We start from the raw sequence: 23457 nt of genomic DNA on the forward strand, positions 1-23457 counted from the left end.
TTCGGCGTGGTGGGCGTGGCTCCCTCTGGCCCTTCCTCAGCCGGGCCCCCTCCCCCCCGAGCCCCTCCCTTCGCCCCGTCTCCGCATGCGCGACCGAGCCCCCGGAGGGGGCCCCCCCCCCCCCCACCGTGCTGCTCCATCCGGGTATCCGACGGCCTGGGGCGGTTTTGTTTTCTTGGCCCGACCGGGGAAAGCGAGGCGGCCCGGCGCGGCGCAACACCGGACTCCGGACCGATTGCGCGGACGGGGCTGGACGTAAGTGCCAGGCTTGTGTGGGGGAAGGGGAGAAACCGACGCAGGCCAGATAAGGCCGGGACCCGGGACTGTCTGCCTGGCCGATGCTGCCTGGGTCGTTGGGTCCACTGCGAAGCTGCAGGCTCAGGCTATGCCTTGCTGGACCCTTCCTGGCCACTTCCTGCTGACTCTGTCCGGCCGGCGGCGGGAGAGGGATCCCTGAAAATCGCCATGCCCCCTACTTAAAAGCTGGAGAAGCTGACACCCCGGAAGGAGTGTCAACCGGCTGGTTCCCTCGGCAAGGGAGATGGCCGAGCCAGAAGAGCTAGCACAAGTTCCCAACATCTTCGCAGCCCCAGGCCGTTCTCTACACCTCACATCCCCAGAGTCTGGAGGGCGGAGTTTGGGCCTGAGTGCGCGGGGGATAAACCAAAGAAAAACGGATTCGGGGCGGCGTCATTGGGGTGAACCGAAAACAACATACTGGGTGGCCGTTCCTCCCAGGGAAGGATAAAACAAGTGCATTTTCAGAATTGGACTTGTCCTAAAGGCATGTTAGCACTGGTTATAATCACAATTTTTAATGTAGTTTTTAAAAGGGAGTTTCCAACAGAATTCATTGCTGTCTTTTAGGATATGTTTTTGAACAACCATGGTTGCTGGCTACAGAGTAGCTTCGTGGACAGATTAAGATTCACGGTAGAAGTTTGGATGTTTGCTTGATTATTAACAATTTACACTTAATGCAGGCTTTTTCATCCTCTGAAATAGAGATTCTATGGATGTGTCTCAGATTAGGTCTGTATAGCCCAGCTCTAAGGAATGTTTTCTGTAAATGTCGTCCATGGTAATTTAGCAGTGGATATTTTTTCTTTCTTTTCTTTCCTTCTTTTCTTCTTTAATTTCTTCCTTCCTTTCTTTCTTTTTTTATGGTCTGGATTAATATTGACTTTAATTTTGTGCTTTCTCTTGGCTGGAAAACATGTTAGAATCAGAGAGATTATTAAAATGAAATGGGTGTTCTCTACATAGAAATGACGCCAAAAGACAGGCTTGGAGAAGGAAAAAATAATGAAAGGACGTGATGCGGGTGCAGCGTTTAATTTCTTAATCTGAGTGTGAAGAAACATGTTCTGTGATAAACTGTGTAAATTGCTGAGAGAAATATTTTTCATCTGAGTCCCTGCGTTAACTCAGAACCGCAGTTTTATCATTTGTCTCTTCACTTTGCTAGTGCTGCTGGACTGTAAATATCTAAGTCATATGATAACTTAGCTTGGAATTGAAATTAATAATCATTATAAATTTTTTTTCAGTATTTGGATGCCCACTTTTGTTTATAAAAAATTTAAAAAAAACGAACAAACCCTAAATGAGTCCACGTTTTGTTTTCCAAAGTTGTGTGCAAGTTCACCAAAAGCTAAATCAAATATTCTGAAGTATATGTAATAGCCAAATAAAGTATTTGTAACTTCACTTTTATTAAATTATTCCTAAACTGTTAATTATTTTCTAGAAACATAAGTCAGGTTTGAAGCAAGTCAGTAGAAGTACTTTATTTAGTTGGTTTTGTTTGCTTGTTTTTTAAGTGACCTGAGAAAAAATGTCTGGATTTCTAGAAGGCTTGAGATGCTCAGAATGCATTGATTGGGGGGAAAAGCGCAATACTATTGCTTCCATTGCTGCCGGTGTCCTAGTAAGTGTCCTTGATAATTTGGGCCTTCATTATTTTGGTGTGTTTGTTTTTATGTATTTTAAATTCTGTGTGATGTCTTTAAGCACGTAGTATTTATCTTTGATGACTGAATTTTTAAAAATAAGTGTTGATATTTTATTTATGAGAGGGTTTAGTGATTCCATTTAAAGAGTTGACGTTATGGCTTGAAATTTGATTAGTAGATTATTTTTGTTTAACTGCATGAAAAAAATTGTTTAGTAAGACAGTATATTTTATACTTTTATTCCTAACATGGGTTATGCTTCCTCTTAATGAGTACATTAAGTTACCAAGAAGTGTTTAAGAAACAATCAGGTCAGAACCATTCAAGAGATACGATTGCATTTCTCCATAATCCAGCGTTAACTTTCTTCTCAATCTTATTAGAAAAAACAAAGAAAACTCATTAAAATATGTTGCTTATAAGTAATTTATAGTATAAATTGTCATATGCTCTAAAGAGTGAATTTTAAGTAAACAAACAAAAATCTAAGTTTTAAATATTCCCTCTTTTCCTAGTCTGACAGTTATAATCTATGAAAAATAATTATCCTATATTTTTCCAAAGTAATCTCAAAGTATAAAAGTACTGTAGAAATTTTTCTCTTACATCAAAAAGAAAAAAAGCTTTGAATTTTAGTCTATGAAGAAAATATGTTGAATACATTGAGTTAACGGTAAAAAAACAACAGTAAAAGAGTACTTGTGTTAGCTAGTAAAAATGTCATCAATTGAGTATGCATCTGTTACCTGATAAAAAATAATGTGATTAACCTAAAATAGGTATTTTTAAATAATTTCCTGAAGATGGCAGTTCTGAAAGCTAACTAGGTCAGGGTTGGAAGTGGGGGTAGAGAAGGGGGTTACTTTCCAAACCTTCTGAGCTGCTTGTCAGAATTTGGTTAATATCTTATTGTAAGTTTCTGTTCAGGTGATAAAAATATTTGTGCAGTTTTAATTTTTTTTCATTATGTTTGCCCTTGATGATGTCTAGAACCAAATTCAATTAAGATAAATTATAATTTGGTATTTAAATTGAATTTAGCATCACCTCTGAGACCATCTGTGGACTGCACTATAATTCATCAAAAGGGAGAGCAGTGCAGCACAGCCATTGTTTATTTCACAATACCAAGAGGCTGGCTACAGTTCTATCAATGATAGTTATTCCCCATGTTATTTTGAATTTTTTTTTCATTTTTAATAATATTTTTCTGGAGGCTTATATCAGCAACAGGCCACTCCTCCTGTCAGTTGGAGTCTGAATCACTTTTTTCCCTTTCTCCTGCCATGAAATATTATAACTTACTTCTAGTTCACGAAAATTAGATTACAGGCTTTAATATGACAATGTAAAATAATGACAAGTAGTCTTAGAAAAGAAATTCATGTTAATAAGTAATAATTGCTGTGGGACTTTAGGGTATCTAATCTTTCATCAGATATTCAGCCATGTGCCAATTATATGCAAGAAACTGCTGGAACATTTAAGAAAATTTTGGACTTTATTGAAAGGGATCTCTTCACTTAGATTCCTTGCTTTCTTTTTAGCCAGTAAGTTGTGAAATTACCGTAACTTCTCCTTTTGTGGTTTTGTTTGTTTTAGTTTTTTACAGGCTGGTGGATTATCATAGATGCAGCTGTCATTTATCCCAGCATGGAAGAGTTCAACCACTCCTACCACGCCTGCGGTGTTATAGCAACTATAGCCTTCCTAATGTAAGTGTCATTGTTAGTGACACGACTTACACAGGTTGTCACAAAAGAAAAACATTTTATATATAGTTGAGTAGGTTAAAGTTTTTTAATGTTACCAAATTAACATATGGGACATGGTTTAAAAGTCAAATCATAGAGAAGAACTTATGAAGAAAAGCAGCAGTCCTCTTTTCTATTCTTTCTTCCATCTCTCCTCTCCCACTTCTGTCTCCCAGCTTCTCTCAGCTATCCTTTTGTTTCTAGGCTGCCAGTGTTTATAACTTTACTTTTAGGTCAGAAACCATGTACTTTGTCTAAGAGTTTGTATATTCATTCATCCAACAAATATTTATTAAGTTTTTATGTTCCCAGGCTCTGGTCTAGGTACAGGAAGTACAGTAAATAAAACAGGAAAATCTGCCTTTACGGAATTTATACCTTAATGAGTGAGGCAGAGAAATAAATATATAGCATGTAAGATAATGATAAGTGCTAGAGGAAGAAAGCAGAGGAGGGAGATAGGAGATGTCAGCAGGGGGTGTAAAAATTTAAGTAGAGTCAAGGAAGACCTTACTAGGAAGGTGATTTTTTTTTTTTAATTTTGTTTATTTATTTATTATTTTTTGGGGGGGTACGCCAATTTCAGTCATCTGTTTTTATACACATATCCCCGTATTTCCTCCCTCCCTCGAGTCCCCCCCCACCCTCCCCATCCCAGTCCTCTAAGGTATCATCCATCCTCGAGTTGAACTCCCTTTGTTATACAACAACTTCCCACTGGCTATCTATTTTACAGTTGGTAGTATACACATGTCTGTGCTACTCTCTCATTTCGTCTCAGCTTCCCCTTCACCCCCCGCCCCCCCCAAACCTCGAGTTCTCCAGTCCATTCTCTGCATCTGCGTCCTTCTTCTTATCTTGTCACTGAGTTCATCAGTACCATTTTTAGATTCCATATATATGAGTTAGCATACAATATTTGTCTTTCTCTTTCTGACTTACTTCACTCTGTATGACAAACTCTAGGTCTATCCACCTCATCAGAAGCTCCATCTCCTCCCTCTTTATAGCTGAGTAATATTCCATTGTATATATATGCCACATCTTCTTTATCCATTCATTTGTTGATGGGCATTTAGGTTGCTTCCATGTCCTGGCTATTGTAAATAGTGCTGCAATAAACATTATGGTACATGTTTCTTTTGGGATTATGGTTTTCTTTGGGTATATGCGCAGTAGTGGGATTACTGGATCATATAGGAAGGTGATTTTTAATTAAAGATTTGAAGAAGGGAAGGACCTGATCATGGCGATACTTAAGAGAGGATCATTCCAGACAGATGGAAGAGCAAACACAAAGGCTCTGTGGCAAGGAGACCAGTATGGCTGGAGTAAAGGGTTGAGGCAGGAGACCAAAACGGGCCCTCATGGTTCTGGACCAGGATCCTTTTGCTATTTGGAGCACTAGTGGGACAACTGGGGAACTTGAATGAGGTCTGATGGTTAGCTAGTGGTGATGCATCATTATTAATTTCCTGATCTTGAAGGTTGTATTGTTCTGTGGAACTGTATTGTTTGTAGGCAATAGGTACACATTCTGGGGTTATGGGGCATCATGTTGGCAAGTTTCAAATGTTTCAGGAAAACAGATTTATTTGAACTATACTTGTGACTTTTCTGTAAGTTTGTGATAATGTACAAAACTAGCAATACCAGAGAACAAACAGAGGTTGTTCATTCAAGAATGTGCCTAGTGGTGAAAACTGACAAGGCAGGGTCATGGCTGTCCCACAGAGGACTGTGAGGTGTATTCAGGTGGTTCAGCAAGGAAAAACAAGAGCCGACAGCCACTAGCCCAAGAACATCTGCATTGTTTAAAAATGTGAAACTTGTTTTAAAATTTATTTATTTTATGTACCAAATAATTTAACACAGAGATCACTGAAAATAATTATGAATATTTTGATCATTCTGAAACTAAGATTTGAATGAATAAATTAAGACTTCATATTATTGTGAAAAGATTAGGGTTCATATATTCAGCATGTTTATTGAGCACCTACTATGTGCCAAGCCCTGTGCTGAGCACTGAGACTGAAAGTGAGGAATAAGATAGACACAGTCCCTGTCCTTATGAAGCTTACATTCTAGTGGTAGACACTCACACATACACAATTAAATGGAGTTTCCTAACTTCTTAACTTGATATATTGTGAACATTTTCCTGTGACATTTAAACATTTTCGTAGGATGCTTCTAAAGAAAGCAAGGCTATCTCAATTTAGAGTGGTGTTCTGTGGAAGTCAGTGAAAGACACCTTATGTTGGGAACATAAATCAAGGATCGAAAAAGAAACAAGATTTTACCACTTGCATCTCTTCACATAGAGTATGTCTGATGTATACAAATGAAAAACTAAATAGAACCAAGCTAAAGATCGTTCTGTACTTAGCAAGATATAATTTTGAGAATTTCACTCACAGATTTTAACAAGCATCAGAATCACCTGAAGGATTTGTTAAAATACAGATTGCTGGGCCCCATACCCAGAGTTTCTGCTTCAGTAAACTTGGGGTGGAGACAGAGAATTTTCCTTCTGAAGAGTTCCCAGATGGTGCTGATTCTGCTGGCCTCAGGACTATATCTACTGCTTTTGCAGGGTATCTGGTTGAGGGGACTTGCCTAAGGTCATATGAATCCATTACTCAAGACTCATGAAGACTTACCTTAAAGTTGCAGAACTCTGGTTTATTGTACCTGATAGTTTGATGTCGTGGATAATTTCCTCTTGGAGTCAGAGACCCTGATCTCTTGGTTTTATTGTATTCACACAGGATTAATGCAGTATCAAATGGACAAGTCCGAGGTGACAGTTACAGTGAAGGTTGCCTGGGTCAAACAGGTAAATAGGTGCAAACAACATCTTACTATACACTCTTTTTTTCTTTTTTTAACTTTTTTTAAAAAATAAATTTATTTATTTATTGGCTGTGTTGGGTCTTCGTTGCTGCACGCGGGCTTTCTCTAGTTGTGGTGAGGGGGGCTACTCTTTGCTGTGTGCACAGGCTCTTCATTGCTGAGGCTTCTCTTCTTGTGCAGCATGGGCCCTAGGTGCATGAGCTTCAGTAGTTGCGGCACATGGGCTCAATAGTTGTGGCACACGGGCTTAGTTGCTCTGAGGCTTGTGGGATCTTCCCGGAGCAGGGATCGAACCTGTGTCCCCTGCATTGGCAGGCAGATTCTTAACCACTGCACCACCTAGGAAGCCCTATACACTCTTAAATGAGAATTATACATGAAAGGGCCACTTGTCTGACTTTTTCAGATGGGGCTAGGATGGAGGTGTGTCTGAGGGGAAGTTATGGGTTTCAAGGCCTAAAGTAAAAGTCGCATAGGTCAAAGTTTGCCAAGTTGTACAGAATATGTGGAATAGTAGAGACTATGCAGAGTATAACCCTGTGCAATAATATGTAGAAATAAATGTATATAGTATACAGTAAAGAACAGCATGTAATAAAGAATACATATACAAAATAGAATTTCTAGTACTTGAAGCTATACACATAAATTATTTTCTTCCCTTTTTTGCCAACCTTACTTGATTGAATTGGCATTTTGAAATAGCTTAAATTCATAGTTTTTTGGTGTGTTTCAAAATACACAACATAAAATTTACCATCTTAACTATTTTTAAGTGTGCAGTTCAGTAGCAGGTACATTCTTTTTTTTTAAGATTTATTTATTATTTTATTTATTTTTGGCTGCACTGGGTCTTCACTGCTGCATGCAGGCTTTCTCTAGTTGTGGCGAGTAGGGGCTACTCTTCATTGCGGTGCACAGGCTTCTCAGTGCGTTGGCTTCTCTTGTTGCGGAACACGGGCTCTAGGCATGTGGGCTTCAGTAGTTGCGGCACATGGGCTCATTAGTTGTGGCTCGAGGGCTCTAGAGCGCAGGCTCGGTAGTTGTGGCACACAGGCTTAGTTGCTCCGTGGCATGTGGGATCTTCCTGGACCAGGGATCAAACTCATGTCCCCTGCATTGGCCGGCGGATCCTTAACCACTGTGCCACCAGGGATGTCCCAGTACATTCATTTTTGTTGTGCAGCCAAACCTGCAGAACTCTTTTAATCTTGCAAAACGGAATAGAATAATAGAATTTTAGTGCTTAGATTCACCCAGGCCTGCCCTTCTCAGGTAAGGAACTCATGTCCCCTGGACCCCATGGCCATGTACCCGAGGTAGGCAGAATACAGGATACATGTAGCACAGCTTCCTGTAGGGTCCAGTTTAGTCAGAGATTTGAGGGGATAGATATTTATTGAGCAGTTTAAATGGTACACTTAAAATATTGTATCTATACAAAAATAAACCTGGATATAGGCAAATTTCAGGTGACTTTTTTCTTTTTTTCTCCTAATGAAACGGGAGAAACTGCAGTAGTCAGGTCTGGTCTGTGCTTTCAGACTGATTCACTCTCTTTGTAGATAAACTTAAGTAGAAGAGATACAGAAATACTGATGTAGCACAACCTTGTAAACTCTAAACATAAAGAGATGAACGTTAGCAGTTAGTTTTGGTGATGATAAGCCAATAATAGCTAGAGCTAAGACTAGATAGAATATGGCAATCACATCCATAAATAAAATTTGTTAGCACAGCTTTGGGGGTCCAGAGCTAGTTGCATTTGTTTTAATATCTCATCCATGAGTAACAACTTATTATTTCAGAACTATTGTTTTATGTTTTGGGTATGAAATCAGAAATTTATGTATAACATTGTATTTGCTGTGCTTTATTGAGCAAGGCAGTGTTTTTATTAAAATGTATTTGTGCTAATTAAATAAACTCATCTCAGAATTCATTTTAGGTGCTCTAATGACTCCATTTATTTCGTAGCAAATCTTCATAAATATTATGTAAATGTGATTTATAAGTTGATTGTCTTTCTCTGTTAACATAATTTTAATGCAGCTTAGTCCTAAATGCCAGCCACACTAAATTTGAATTTGTTTTGCTACCTGACTTGCCTGAAAGTGAAATACAGTAGTGTTTAGATTCACATATCACTGAATATGAATTTTTTGTTAAGTACACCTATGTTATTGTTTGAAAGTTCTCTTGGAGGACTTTAAACTTTGGAGCACAATTTCTAAAAATACTTGGAGAATAAGCTTCTAAATATAGTGAAACATATTTTGAGAAATTTATACAGGAAGAGTAAGTAAAGTTTTTCTCCGTGTATATAGTTGGGGAAAGTAAGCGTAGGCGCTTAGACTACATAGACCAGCCAACAGGAAAAGGGCCAATGTCCACATTGATGATACCCAGCACATTTTTTCACTGTTCTTGCTTTAGGCTTTAATGGCAACTACACATATTTTTCTCTTTGGGTTTTTGTCTTCTTTTTGGAAAGTTAATTGAACTGAGTGCTGCCATATGAGAAACAATTCTTATTTCTCTTAAGGTGCTCGCATTTGGCTGTTTATTGGTTTCATGTTGGCCTTTGGCTCTCTGATCGCATCTATGTGGATTCTTTTTGGAGGGTATGTTGCTAAAGGTAAGAGAAAACACAATTTATATTTTACTTCAATGGAATACTGAAATTTTGCATTAAAGTTTTTTTTTTTTTTTTTTTTAGAATAAAGCTTTTTTCATACTAGCAAGGCATTCGTGCCTGGACACTCCCCTCCCCCATCTGTATTTGTTTTGGTTGCTTGCTGTATTTTTAGTATGCCTGTCTTCTGTATTTTCTCTTCTTATCTAGAGCCTGGAAGGAATGGAACACAGCTCTATACCTTGTTTCACTTTGGCTTCCAAAAACCTCAAAAGCAGAACACATATGTTGTCCAGCTATTTGGCAAGTTTTGACTTGCTGAAGAATATCCAGGCAAAGCTCTAACATGCTAGAATTGAAATTTATTGAGCTAAGCCTCCCAGATAATATGATAGCATCTTCTTTTAGATAGAAAAGCAAATTACCACTTAATGTGTATCTGCTATATAAGGCCAGTTTAAGGCAAGATAGGAAAAGATCTGCTCTTGGGTCCCCGGCGGAAATTTTGCCTTGAAAGACCACAGAAAAACATGAAATCCATTTAATGTTCTGAGTAAAATTGACTATGCTTATCATAGTAAAAATATAATATTAATGATTTGCCAAACTAGACAGCAGAGATCTAAGCTAGCTCATATTTTAACATTTTACTTCTTTAAATAAAATGTAATTCTTGGATTAAAATCATTGGTTTCCTGATTTTTTATTAAAATTGTTTAAATCTCATAGATAGGAATGATAGGCAATTTTAAATATTTATATATATTCTTTTATTTATGTAATTTATTATAAAACCATGTTACTAAAATGTAGAAAAGAAAGAAAAGGAAAACTGTAATAATCTTATTACACTTAAATATTTTGGTCTATTTCCTTTGGTTTCTTATGTTTTTTAAGTTGTTATAATCATAGTATAAATATAATTTTGAACCTAGCCTTTTGCATTTAACATGATATCATAAAAGGTTCTCTTGCTGCTACAAAATCTATCATCATCATAATTTAAAAACAAAAATGCTACTTTTTAATCGTGTGAATTGCATAATTCTTGTTCATTGTAGAAAACTGAGAATGTAAAAGAGCTCAAAAAGGAAAATAAAATTACTGATAATTCTTCTTTCCTAGATACAACTATTAATACAGAGCCCCTTTTTGTAGGAATCTGTTCATCTCATAGACTTTTTTTTTTCCATCTCATAGACTTTTAAGTTATTTTCTCAAGACTTCTGAAGCCAAGTTATGTTTTGAGAATTATTATCAGGAGATCTGTAATTTTATAAAGTTGCCTTTATATAGGATCTTTATGAGTCATTCTAGTGGTAATAGTTATTTGATCTGGAATATTTAACGTATACTTCTAATAGAGAAGGCTTATACAAACCTATATGGTAATCAGATTAATTTAGAACTATGATGAGAAAAAGTTGCTGTTCATCTATTCATCATGCCTCAGTTTGTCAGTTAGTGAGTGATCATTAACAGCTCCAGTAGTAGAAATTTATGAGAATTTCAACTTCAATCCAGGATAAAGTGGAGACAAAACGGTCCTCTGGCAGTCTTGCCCATCTTAGTTAGTGACTGCTTCCTCCATCCAGGTGTTTAGGCCCAAAACCTGGGTGCTTAAGGCCTGTCAAAGATGACGCCTCTTTCTCTCACATCCCACACCCCAATCTGTCATCAAATCCTGTTGATTCTGCTATTAAAATATACCTTGAATCTGACCACTTTTTGCCTTCTCCATGGCCCCCACCCTGGTTCAACCCATTATAGTCTCTGGCCTGATTTCCTAAAATAGCCACCTCACTGGTTTCTGTTTCTCCCCTCCCCCCCTTTAGTTGGCTGTCAGCACAGCAGCCAGAAGGATCCTATTGAAATGTGTCAGTTCAGGTCACTTTTCTGCTCAGAACCCTCCAATGGCTTTTCCTCTCACCCAGAGTGAAAATCAAAGTCCTCACCATGACTTCGTGGCTCTGGAGGATCTGCACCCCGCAGCCTGCCCCTCGTACTTCTCTGTTCTGTCTCCTGCTTTACTCTCTTTTGCCCATGTGACCGTTCCTCTAATGTACCAGCACGCTCCTGCCTCAGGTCTTTTGCACTTGCTGTTCTGCTGCTTCTGCATGGCTCCTGCCCTCACTTCCTTCTTCATGTCTTTATGCCAATGTCACCTTCTCATGAGGTCTTCCTGGCCACCTGTATAAAATATCATCATTCACTACACTTCTGTACCTTTCTTCTTATTTATTCTCGGTATTCTCTAGCTCCATGAAGACAAACATTTTGCCTGTTTTATTTACTGCAGTAACCTCAGCACATTGAACAGTGCTGGCATATAGTATGCCCTCAGTAGTTGTTAAGGCAATGAAGAAGGCTACCGTTTATTAAACCACTGCTACACTCTGTCATATGTATTATGTCATTTAATACCCACACCACCCATACTTAGCAGAAAAATCAATGATGTTAGGCAGGAAAACTGATACTCAGCAGTTTATCAGAAACTGAATGTTTTGAGATTATAAACCTCTAAATATTACAATTATTTTTACAGAAAAAACCATAGTATATCCTGGAATTGCTGTATTTTTCCAAAATGCCTTCATCTTTTTTGGGTAAGTTTGTTTTGCATTCTTCATCTTAAAGTTTTTTCTTTTTTTCAAATAATAGTTTATTTTATGTCATTTACTATAGTTGCTTAACTTCCCCCGTCTAATGTCCCTCCGCCATGTTGTTGTCATAAAATATGAAGAATGAGACTGAGAAAGATAGTTTTTCATACATGGATTGGTTTGCTGCCCACCTTGGGAACATACATTGGTTTTTAAAATTGCCACCACCTCCCCTTTAATGAAGAACTGTGATTTGTGTAGGTTTGGTCATAGAACACTGGCACTGTTCATTCAAAATCTTATCTCTAACAGTTGCTTTTAGTGAAAGCCTAAGTAAACCATTTCTCCTTAAAATTTTGTTTCTGGGTGCATTTTATGGTTCTTTTCATCCATGGTGTCACTAAAATTTGTGTGTGATGTTTTGAGGGGTAGAGGAAAAGCCCTGACATTTTTTTATCCTTCTCATGCAATGACAAATTATAAGATTACTAAGACCCCCTAAAAACCTTAATACTTTAATCGCTAATCTTTTCTAATGTTCCTTCTTTCCTGGACACTTAGGGCCTGCCCTTCCCCCTATCCCTAGCCTCCCACTCAACCCCTCCCCCCAAAACAACAGCAACAGCAACAACAAAAGCTTCTCTTTATCCTGCACATCAGGAGTTCTTAACTTCCGTTCCATGGGTAGGCTTCTGAAAATTGGAAACCACCAGACATTTCTGTATGTGAGAGGTTGGTTTTTCTGCTTGTTTATGGAAAGAGAATCTGGCTTTCATCAGATTTTCAAAGATGTCCTTAATCCAAAAAGATTAAAAAAAAAAATTATATTCTGTGTATTCTTTATGTGCTATATATTCTAGGACAGTCTATTCTAGGACTTTCCCCTCCCTTTCCCTTCCCACCCACCTTCTAAAAGGAAATAGACGCCCCATATCTATTGGAACCACTCATGAAATGCTAACAGTGTCCCTTTAATAATAGTCAGCAGTTGGTATTCACATTTTTTCCATTCCCCTACAAAGCATTTTTTGCAGTTTTATAAAATCAGTTTAGAAATAAGAAAAATGTGAACTTACATGTGGCAAGATACACAGCTTCTTTGGGTCATACCTCATGTCTTGAAACTAGTGGAGAAAACCCAAAGAATTTTTTAAAAAATGGTGAGCCATTCGTTTTTGTTGCAGAAAATAATGACCAAAGTTTATTGAGCACTTTTTTGTATGCAAGGCATCATTCTTAGTGTGTTACATGTGTGCTCTCAGTTAATCCCAAAACAATTCTGAAGGTGGCTCCATTATTATTGCCATTCTGTATGTGAGAAACAGCCACAGAGATCACGTTTGAGATTATGTGACTAAAATTCAGGCTGACTCTGAAGTTCAGGCTCCAGGAGGGTGAAATTTAAAATTTGGAGTGAGTTTAATTGACATTTTCTCCTTTTGCTGAGTCTTCAGCCAGTTGCTTAGTATTAGTTCTGTTTCCCTCCTGCCTTTTTTTTTTTTTAAAGAATGTAACACTGTACTTGAAAAATACAAAGCAAACAAACCTCACTCCCCAAGTTATGTAAATTTGATAAATATGGGTAAGTTTGTTATTTTGTAGGCTAATGTAGCATATGTTTATGAGAGGGACAGTGTTGATATTTAGGATTTCTTTTCCTTTCAAGCTGCAGTGCTGAGGCTTGAACATCTTTAAAGAAGGACCAGGCATCCTGAGCGCACTACTCTAGTATCTCCACAGTGTTAGAGGTGCTCGGTGGGAATTCAGTGCCCCACAGCTTCAGCCAAAGGAAGGGAGTGTAACAGGGTCAAAGGCAGGGGTAAGAAAATCTTCAGGATGGAGTGGTGGAGAAGGGATTTACTGAGAACCAGCCAGGGAAGAGCAAATAGCAGTCTTCTTTATTTTAATCATTATTTACTCTGGCAGAGGTAGAGGATAAAGTAAGTTTCACTTTGAGATGCTGCTGTTGGCAGAGAAGTTACTCTGTCATAGCAGGGAGGAGCCAGAGGATTGAGAGGATTTGTGGGAAAATTTCATCTTTCCCAATGAGGGAAGAAACACATAAGCTCATACAGTGGTTATCACATTTCACAAAACCTTGGAAACTGATCATTGACTTGTCATTGTCTTAAATTGGTTATAATAAATTACTTTTCTGTGCAACAAGTTTGGTTAATTTCTCATTTATTACTATTCTACCTATTAAGTCTAAAAACTAATTTGGTTTTGTGAAAATACCGTAAGCAAATCGAAATTAAATTCAACTAATAGACACCATTGTCAGAAGAGTTGTAGCAGATTGCCTACCATTTTGATTCATAACAGAACAGTTCTCAGCAATAGCTTAGAAATCACTGTTTCAGAAATCAGAAACAGATGTCAGTACCAAAGGTGACCATGTGACAATGTAGGAGGGACTGGCTCTTGCCCCAGAAGCTATTGACATTACAGTTTACAGCTGGTGACTAGTGTGCTGAAGTTACCATAGCTCTTTTAAGCTGTCTGGAGAGCAGAGGCCCCTGATACCCAACTTCGGTTTTTCTTTTTTGCACCCAACTTCGGTTTTTCTTTTTTGCAGCAGTAGGTTTGATATTACCTGGAAGAGCAGAGATAAATCACTTTTTGGAGGTTTATGAAATCCTTTATAAAGAGGAATTCATATACTTCCAAGAGAGGGTATAGATGGCTTCCTGGTTGCATTTTTGTTTTCATCAAAAAACACTCAAGTACCTTTATAGAGGCCTATGAAACATGGGTTTGTTTTTTTTTTTTCAGTTTTTATTTTTTGGCTGCCCGTGTAGTTTGTGGGATCTTCGTTCCCTGACCAGGGATCGAACCTGGGCCCCCTGCAGGGAAGCGCAGAGTCATAAACGCTGGACCGCCAGGGAATTCCCTATGAAACCTGTTTTAAATCAACCATTCTGACTGAGGATTTAACCTTGAGTATACACTGGCAATTGGAAAACACATATAGAAACCAGCAGATGCCACTGAAGTGTCTACCCCTCTCTTCATTTCTTCCTGCACTTACTCCCCACGTCCAAGCCCTGATGAGTCCGCTTCTGAATTGTCTTAAACCTGTTCTCTTTTTGTCCATTTCCATTGTTATGCTTGGTCGTCCTCATCCCTTCCTGAGCACTTCACATCCTTGACTGATACCTCCCTCGGATCCAGTTTTCCTGTGTCAGTTTTCCTTCTAAAACATATCTCTAATCCTGTCATTTCCCATCTTAAAAATTTTCAAAACTCAGAGCTGTCTACAGAAGATACCACCGCTAGTGACCATCCAGCCAAATTCTGCCCACTGTTGTTTTATTTAGCCTACAAAGTACTTTTTGTTTAGTGAGCTGACATTTAAAAATCAGGAGATTTCACCAAAAATTGGAATTTGGGGCCTCTCTTGAAAAGTAGAGGATCTGACAACCCTTGGCCCTGCTCAGCAACAATCTGCTGGAGCTAAAGTTGTTTCTTTTAACGGGGGATGCATCTCCACATAGTCCCATCTCATGCATTGCCTGGGCCCGAGTACCAGCTGCCCCTTTAGTAGATCACAGGCTGGTGCCTGCTCCCTTGACTCATCTAAGGCACGGTAGGCTGGCCCCTGTGGGCAGTTTGCCACCCTGGTCAGCTGGCTTACCAAATCCTGGCCACCACCATTGCTCACCCCCCTTGATTCTTAAACTATACTCTAGCCATATTGGACTCTGCCCTGCTTTACTACAGCCCAGATGTTTATACTGAGGGGTGTGTGTATGTGTGTGTGTGTGTGTGTGTGTGTGTATTCTTATGCATACGATTGCACTCTGCCCTCTTAAACCGCAGCCTTGAAGCCAACTATAGACACTTCCCAACCCAAAACCTAGAGTGTAAGTTCTGTGAGGGTGTTTCCTAACACATGCATCTCCTGGGCTTTTCCTGGGGCCCCGTAGTCTTTTATCCCTCTTTGCCTTTTGATCTACTTCTCCTTTTCCTCTCCCTGAAACATCTTCCTTCATCATCCCACTAGCTCCTGTTCCTCCCAACCTGCCATTCAAACTCCTGCTTATCCTTAAAAGTTCATCTAATATCACCACCTCTGTAAATCCTATTCTAACACATTCAGGCAAAATAAATTCCCACATGTTCTCTGCTCCCTTAACATGTGGAATATATGCCTCTCCCCACCCCCGCCCCCCATACTTACCTAAACATTGTGTCATCAAGAACATGAGCAACTTGAAGCCAGGGACTGTATCTTTATAGCCCTAGCTGCTAGTGCCTAGCACCTCGACTCAGAAAAGGCTTGTTGGATGAATTAGATAAAATCAGACATATAATGCTTACATGCCAAACATTGGTGAACTTTTTAAGAGGAACATATGTCTCCAAACTAAGAAGGTAAGGATGCAGGGAAGCTGGTGGTACATAGCACAGCTGAGCTCAGGGAAGAGTTTACTACATTAGAATGATCAGTTTCTGTTCTGATACATCCCATGGGTTTTTTTCCATACAACTCATCAATTATTCTTTGTTGTTAGTTTCCCATGCTTCTAAATCTCACATAGTCTTTCTTTTCCCAAACTCAGCTAGTCATGTGATGTTTCTTATTTTATTCACAGAGGGCTCGTTTTTAAGTTTGGCCGCACGGAAGACTTATGGCAGTGAAAGCATCTGATTTATTACTGCACAGCAGCCCTGCATGGGCTTTGGGTTTTTTTTTTTTACTACTCACTCCCAGTCTTTTGTAATGCCATTTCCTAAACTTCTTTCTAAGTGTAGTCTCAGCTTAAATTTGTATAATACTAAAATCATGACAACTCCCTATTTAAACAACAACAGCAAGATCTATTGTGGTAATCGTTTGATTAACTTGTAAAATGTTAAAGAAAAATATTTCACATGAGAAATTTTTATTATGTTTTATCATGATATAATTAATAAAAATAAAAGTAAATCACAAAAGAAATTATGGAAGCATCTTACGTATTTGTCATATACAAGGTGCAAAACTGCAATTAAAGTGCTCTGAAAATTTAATGTTTATTTAAATGTGGCCTCTTCTGTGTCAAATGTTAAATGAAATATAAACATATTCTCGTTTTTAAAAAACTATTCAGTGGTCAGAATTCTTTCTCATTGTACTTTGTGTTTGGTTTATATGGTTTCGCCAAAAATTCTGTAAATATTTCAGTGTAAGTAACTATTGAGGGTCTCCCAAGGGGTGAGTGAACATATTGAAAGAGAGAAGCCCCATGGTCCTGCCGCCAATCTCCTCAAAAGTGTCCCTTCAGTGCCACCGACTGGGGGGAGGGGGGAGTCATAACTCAGCTGTGACTCTTGGTCCTGGTGGGACGCTGACAGTGACTCCACAGCCACCATGGAAGGAAAGAGGAAGAGGATAGGGACTTGACATTGGTCTTTACTCAGGTGACTAATTCTCTTGTCAGTGTGATAATAAATTGAATTCCATTTCATTGTATCTCTGTACAGAATAGACCAGCAAAGTCAACTATAATGATGAACGTTAACTGCTGGGAGTTCTTAGTCTGTTCCTCTTTGGAATTCTGTCATGCTCCAAGCACCCCACTTTGGCAAAATGGAAATGTTTTTTTACTTTAATGAACCAGCTAACTGTGGGATACATGTTCTTCAGAACTAAAGCTTGAAATGTTTTCTTTCATAAAACTTGCTACAATTAGCCATTCATTAAACACCAAGTATCTGTTAGATGATTTAAATTAGGTCCTCTTTCTATGTCAGCCATAGTTTTCTCCCAGTGTGAACGTTTTGAATGTCGTCTGGTCATCAGCTACTCAAAGAAATGACTGTGTTGCTGTCATCTCACAGCAAATCACTCCTGGTGAGTTTTTAGATCCACAGGATGTGAGAATTGGAGGAGGTCTTAGGGGTTGAAGTTCACCTTCTCTTTTTACAGATAAGGGAACCTAGACCATGGCAATTTAAATGATTTCCTCAAGGTTGTAGAACTAGTTTTTAAATCCTGAGGCAGTGTCTCTCTACATTTGACGATGAATGTCTTCCCCACAGTTAAACTCAAGATGTGCTCAGGGAGGAAGAACTCCTTGTAAAAGCACTAGAATAAAAGCATAATGTCTGCAAGGACTAAATCTGAGTTCTTAATTTTCCCCTGTTATATCATCTGCTTTGCTGATGTAGGTGGGTAAACGGAGTAGCTTAATACTTTATGAAGCACAAGAAAGAATCTAGGAATTGTCAGTAAAATTGAACCAAAACCTTAATTTTGTGAGCTATGTGTCTGCACCCGAGAAAATATTGATAGCATCATCTTTCATGAAACCAAACATAATTATTTAAAATTATTATAAAGTTTCCACTTAAGTTTTTAGTCTTTTATTTTTAATATCAATCTATCTCTGACCTGTTTAATTGTACATAAAGAGACTTTGCTGCAATGAGTGTTTGTCGCACACGCAAAAAAATGGGCAACAGTGCAAAGAAGTTGTCTTGTTTTCAAACAAGCCTTGTTTTTCTTGGATGCTTTCGCTTAATATCCAACAGCCAAATGTGGAAACTGTAAAAGGAAAGCAAACATTTTTTATTACAGATGAACCCTTATACATATAATGTGCACATATTGATTCTGGCTTGATTTTTTGCCCAAAGTGTTGTTTCATCACAAAGATCTTAGAAGTTCTCTCATAAAATCTGAATTGGAAGATCTCTTAGATACTTAGGTCTCATTTCATACAGCTCTTTACATGCATCATTAATGGTCACCTGGCTTTTGTTTGAACACCTCCAGTGACAAGAGACTCACTACCATATGAAGTAGTTCATTCCATTTGGCAGACAGTTCAAATTGTTAGCAGTTTATACTGCGTCACCCACTGGGCGTAGTTAACTTCTTTTCCCTCTTCTACATGACATTCTCTCAAGTGTTAGAAGATCATTCTTAGGTGTCCCTTGGGTCTTCTCTTCTGCAAGCTAAATAAATAGATCCTCAGTTCTTTGGTTGTGCCGTATTATACCCTGCCATACATCACTGCATGTTGAGTAGCCTTGGATCATAGCATTCTAGAACCGGAAATCAGAGTAGCTAATGTTTATGGGGTGTTTTCAGTGGATCAGTGTGCTAACATTTCACACACGTTCTCTCTCTTAAATCCTTACAACAACCTAGTGACATATCTCCATTTCAGAGATGAGAGAGCTAGATCTGTCTGACTCCAGAATGTGGAATCTGATCTCATTTCACAAATGAAGGAACTGAATCCCTCCCTCCCCCTCCCCCAAAAGTAAAGTGACTTGCCCAGGGGCACCAGCCTGTGGTGGGTGAGCTGGACTCAATTCAGATCTGCCTCCCACACAAGGCTCTTTCCACTGGGCCTCTCCCAGAGGGGAGGAATAGCAGGCTCCTGATCTGTTTTCCTGCTTTGCTTCAAAAAGTGGATCTCCTCATTTTGGTGGAACGATCATTTGTTGGACCCTTACTGTGTGTCTGGAACGTCTATTGTAAATCAGAAACAGGTGACACCAGGGTGACAAGGTTATGCTGTTTTGCATAAAACAGCAAGAGGAACTCAACACATTTTGTCTTGTTTTTGTGACAAGACGGTGGTATTTATATTTCTTGGCAATATAATCATTTAAAAAATAAACTGCATGCAATTACGTGTTCAGAAAGCAATGCGTGACCTTGAGTATACTGCAGTCATTTCAGAATCCATCCTACGTGCTTAATCCTATCATACTACTCACACCTGAGACATTCATTTTGTGGCACCATTTCCCCAGTAAACTTTGGGAGCTTGCCATCAGCTGAAGGATGATTCAAGTGACTCTGCCCATCATTCATCCTTCTCTTCACCAACTTGTCGCTGAGCCAGTTGCTTCATGCTTCTCCTGTTTTTGCTCTCAGTCCTCCCCTTTCTTGGAATGTCTTTCACTTCCTGTCACTTAGCCAAATCCAACACAACTTCAAGTCCCATTTTCCCTGACCTCCCCAAGCGTGTAACCTCAGCCTCCTCTAATTCGTCCAGCAGCTACTGCCAGAATTACTTATTTAGTACTTAAGAGATAGAGCTGTGCACAGATAAAGATCCAGTCCTAAGTGCTTAGGCCCCTAGTTTCTCTGTACCCACACAATACTCAGAACAGGGGCTTGTCCATGGGAGACTTGCAAAAAAAGTTTCTTTCTTCAGAAAGGTGAACTGTGGAATTCATTTTAATAAATAGATGTCAGTGGGTCCTTGTGCCTTGGGAAGCATGAAATAAAATCCATGGTTTATTAAATTGAAATTAAAAGTTGAAAAAATTTATTCTCTTAGCAAAGGCACAAGACATATGAAAAATTATATTATAAATTGGATTTTTGTAAATCAGTTTCTGGGTGAGGATCACTGTAATTTCCAGGAAGATAAAGGATTAGTGCATGCAGCTCCTTAAGACCTAGAACTAAATTTTATTTACATTTGTCTCCTCAGCTCTTCGTACAGTATCTATCATGTATTAGATAATATATTTATGGAATCAGTGAGTGAGTGAATGAGTACATCTTAATAAAACCATCCAAGGATGGGATGAGTGTCCTTGGGGGATGATGAGGGCCCCATCCCAGGAAGTGCTGAGCGTGGTCTGGGCAACCAGTTAAAGAATGTCCCTTCCAACTCCCAGTAGTCTGCTTCTATGACATACAATAAAGGGCATTCCATGATGTTTAAAATGTCGTTTTGGATGGTTTACCCAAAAAAAAAAAAAAAAAACAAATCACCCCTGGATTTATCAGCTTTGGAAGTTTGTATTCTTTGTTTTAAATTTAATTAAATTATTTACTTGGTTGCAGCAGGCAGGCTCCTTTATTTGTGGCTAGCCAGCTTCTTCATTGCGTCACGCATTCTCCTTAGTTGTGGCATGTGAACTTTTAGTTGCAGCATGCATGTGGGATCTAGTTCCCTGACCAGGGATCAAACCTGGGCCCCCTGCATTGGGAGCGCAGAGTCTTAACTACTGCACCACCAGGGAAGTCCCTTCCCAAAGAAGTTTGTATTCTTGCTTTTCAAATGCAAGCTATAAGTGTTACACTGCTGAATAAATAGTTCTGCTCAACTGTTAAAAAAAAAACATCAGGGACTTCCCTGGTGGTGCCGTGGTTAAGAATCTGCCTGCCAACGCAGGGGACATGGGTTCAATCTCTGGGCCAGGAAGATCCCACATGCCACAGAGCAACTAAGCCCATGCACCACAACTACTGAGCCCACGTGCTACAACTACTGAAGCCTGCGCACCTAGAGCCTGAGCTCGGCATCAAGAGAAGCCACCGCAATGAGAAGCTTGTGCATGGCAATGAGGAGTAGCCCCCACTCGCCACAACTAGAGAAAGCCCGTATGCAGCAACGAAGACCCAATGCAGCCAAAATAAATAAATAAATAAATGTTTATTAAAAAAAATACATCAGAAGATGAGAAGAGAAATAACCATTCTCCAGTAGCTGCCCACAACACATATACACATGCTGTGTCTTTGGAGACAAACAGACACCGATTCAAATTCCTCCTGTTCCATTTTACTAGCTCTGCCGTTTTGGACAAATTACTCATCGTCTTCAGGTGGGGAGACATTCTTTTTCTTTTTTAGAGTTTTTTTAAATTTTATTTATTTATTAGCTGCACTGGGTCTTCATTACTGCACGCGGGCTTTCTCTAGTTGTGGCAAGTGGGGGCTACTCTCCATTGCAGTGCACCGGCTCCTCACTGCGGTGGCTTCTCTCGTTGTGGTGCATGGGCTCTAGGTGTGCCGGCTTCAGTAGTTGTGGCACGTGGGCTCAGTAGTTGTGGCTTAAGGGTTCTAGAGCACAGGTTCAGTAGTTGTGGTGTACGGGCTTAGTTGCTCAGCAGCATGTGGGATCTTCCCTGACCAGGGATCGAACCCGTGTCCCCTGATTGGCAGGCGGATTCTCAACCACTGTGCCACCAGGGAAGTCCCGGGGAGATTTATTCTTTTTTTTTTTGTTTTTCCGGGGAGGCATTCTCATGCAGGGTTTTTGCAAGGATAAAATCAGATAATGTTGAAAAGCATCCAGTACAGAATCAGAAGCAGAAGGCTTACAATAAATGAGAGTTGTTAGGCTTACACATTCCTCTGTGGTTGTCTAAACCCCTAGTAATAAACTTTTGCATTCACATGGCAGTTTGCATTTTGCAGAATGTGGTCACAGATGTTATGACCCCATTTGATCTTCAGGACAACCCAGTGAGGTAGAACAAAGGTTACTGTTCTTATTTTACCAGTGAGAGAGGTCAAGGGTCTTGCCTACTCCAGGCCTTGCAGAATGGTGACTAGGATCGAGGTCTTGTTCCAGGGACACACTCTCCATTTCACCTGCTGCTGCAGGGGCTAGTGTTGGGGGCGGGGGGTGGGGTGGGTTCCTAAAACTTCCTTCATTTGTTCAGCAAGTATTTATTGCAACTGAAATAACTGAGCTGGCTATGTGTCCTATTTGTGGTATCTCTTGTTAATGAGCAGAGTGCTCAGTATATAATAGCTGCTCAATAAACACATGCGGAGTGAATGGATGGATGAAGCCAGTTTTGAGTCCTTTCGCTAGATTACCCTGCTTCTGCTAAAGGAGCAAGAACACTTGCCGGGGACTGGGAGAGACTGGCTGTTGAGAGAAGCCAGTGGGTACAGAGAGAAGCTGGTGCAAGATGAGGCAGGTTACACACGACAACGAGGAGGACTCCCAGGATGATTACACCAAGCAAAGAAGCCAGACGGAGAAGCGTACATGCCATGTGGTTCCATTTATATAAAATTATAGAAAATGTAAGGTAATCTGTAGGACTGAAAGCAGTTCAGTGGTTGCCTGGGGATGGAAGATGGTGGAGTTGAGAGGGAACAGTTTCAAAGAGGCAGGAGGAAATGTATTGTGGTGATGGGTGTGTTCTTACCTTTATCGCCATCATGGTTTCATGGGGTATAAATATGTTTAAATGTATCTAATTGTATACTTTAAATATGTGCGGTTCATTGTCAAGTATACCTCCAGAAAGCTGTTTCAAGAAGAGGAGCATGCATGCGTTGGTGGTATAGTGGTGAGCATAGCTGCCTTCCAAGAAGAGGAGCAAAGAGAGCACGGAGATGAAGGAAAGGGAGAAGAGGTGGGTTTTCTCTGTAGGTTCTTTCTGTTTTGCCCTTACAGACACAAATGCCAATGCCCGTAATAAGGCTGGTTCTCTGTCCCTTTAGTGGTTAGTATCTTGGCCTGCTGGATGGAGAAAGGATTGGCCTGGGACTCACTGGCCACTCACAAAGGCATGATGCTGGGCGTTAGCCTGCCCTCTGTTGGCCCCCACTTCCCATTTATAACTTGGCAGTGTGGGTCTCTGCTTGCCCAGCCAACCTCAGCATCAATTGGAAGATTACCTAAGGTGACATGCATCAGAGTGCTTTGTGAACTGTGAGTGTAGGTCAAAAGGAGGAGGGCAGTGAGGTCTCAGGGAATGAGCCCTGACCTTCTTTCCAGCCCAGTCATGACAACAAACAGTGTCACACAGACCCTCAGCAGCAGCTGAGTTGTTTGAGCTTTATGTCCCTTGACTAAATAACCCCAGACCCCTATGCTGCAAGTTTTCTCATGTCCACTAGCTATAATTTCTCCAGCTCTTCCACTCACTCCCTGTGAGAACTT

At 39.7% G+C, this 23457-nt stretch overlaps 2 protein-coding genes across 2 annotated transcripts in view; one reads left to right on the forward strand and one right to left on the reverse strand.

Moving 5' to 3' along the window:
• The first annotated feature begins 128 nt into the window (after positions 1 to 128).
• Positions 129 to 16825, forward strand: TMEM50A (transmembrane protein 50A). The gene is made up of 7 exons (XM_057700710.1): positions 129 to 255; positions 1824 to 1930; positions 3558 to 3670; positions 6484 to 6551; positions 9114 to 9206; positions 11752 to 11812; positions 16408 to 16825. Exons 2-7 carry the CDS (start codon positions 1838 to 1840, stop codon positions 16451 to 16453), a joined length of 474 nt encoding a protein of 157 aa, XP_057556693.1. The 5' UTR covers positions 129 to 255; positions 1824 to 1837; the 3' UTR covers positions 16454 to 16825.
• A 1489-nt stretch (positions 16826 to 18314) lies between these two features.
• The window catches only part of LOC130858181 (RH-like protein), a 36043-nt gene continuing 30900 nt past the window's right edge, over positions 18315 to 23457 (reverse strand). Inside the window, exon 10 of the mRNA XM_057744203.1 lies at positions 18315 to 18341. Within this exon, the coding sequence (XP_057600186.1) occupies positions 18315 to 18341 (27 nt within the window). The remainder of the gene's footprint in view (positions 18342 to 23457) is intronic.

Source organism: Hippopotamus amphibius, chromosome 1 (genome assembly GCF_030028045.1).
Source record: "Hippopotamus amphibius kiboko isolate mHipAmp2 chromosome 1, mHipAmp2.hap2, whole genome shotgun sequence".
Lineage (NCBI taxonomy): Eukaryota > Metazoa > Chordata > Mammalia > Artiodactyla > Hippopotamidae > Hippopotamus > Hippopotamus amphibius.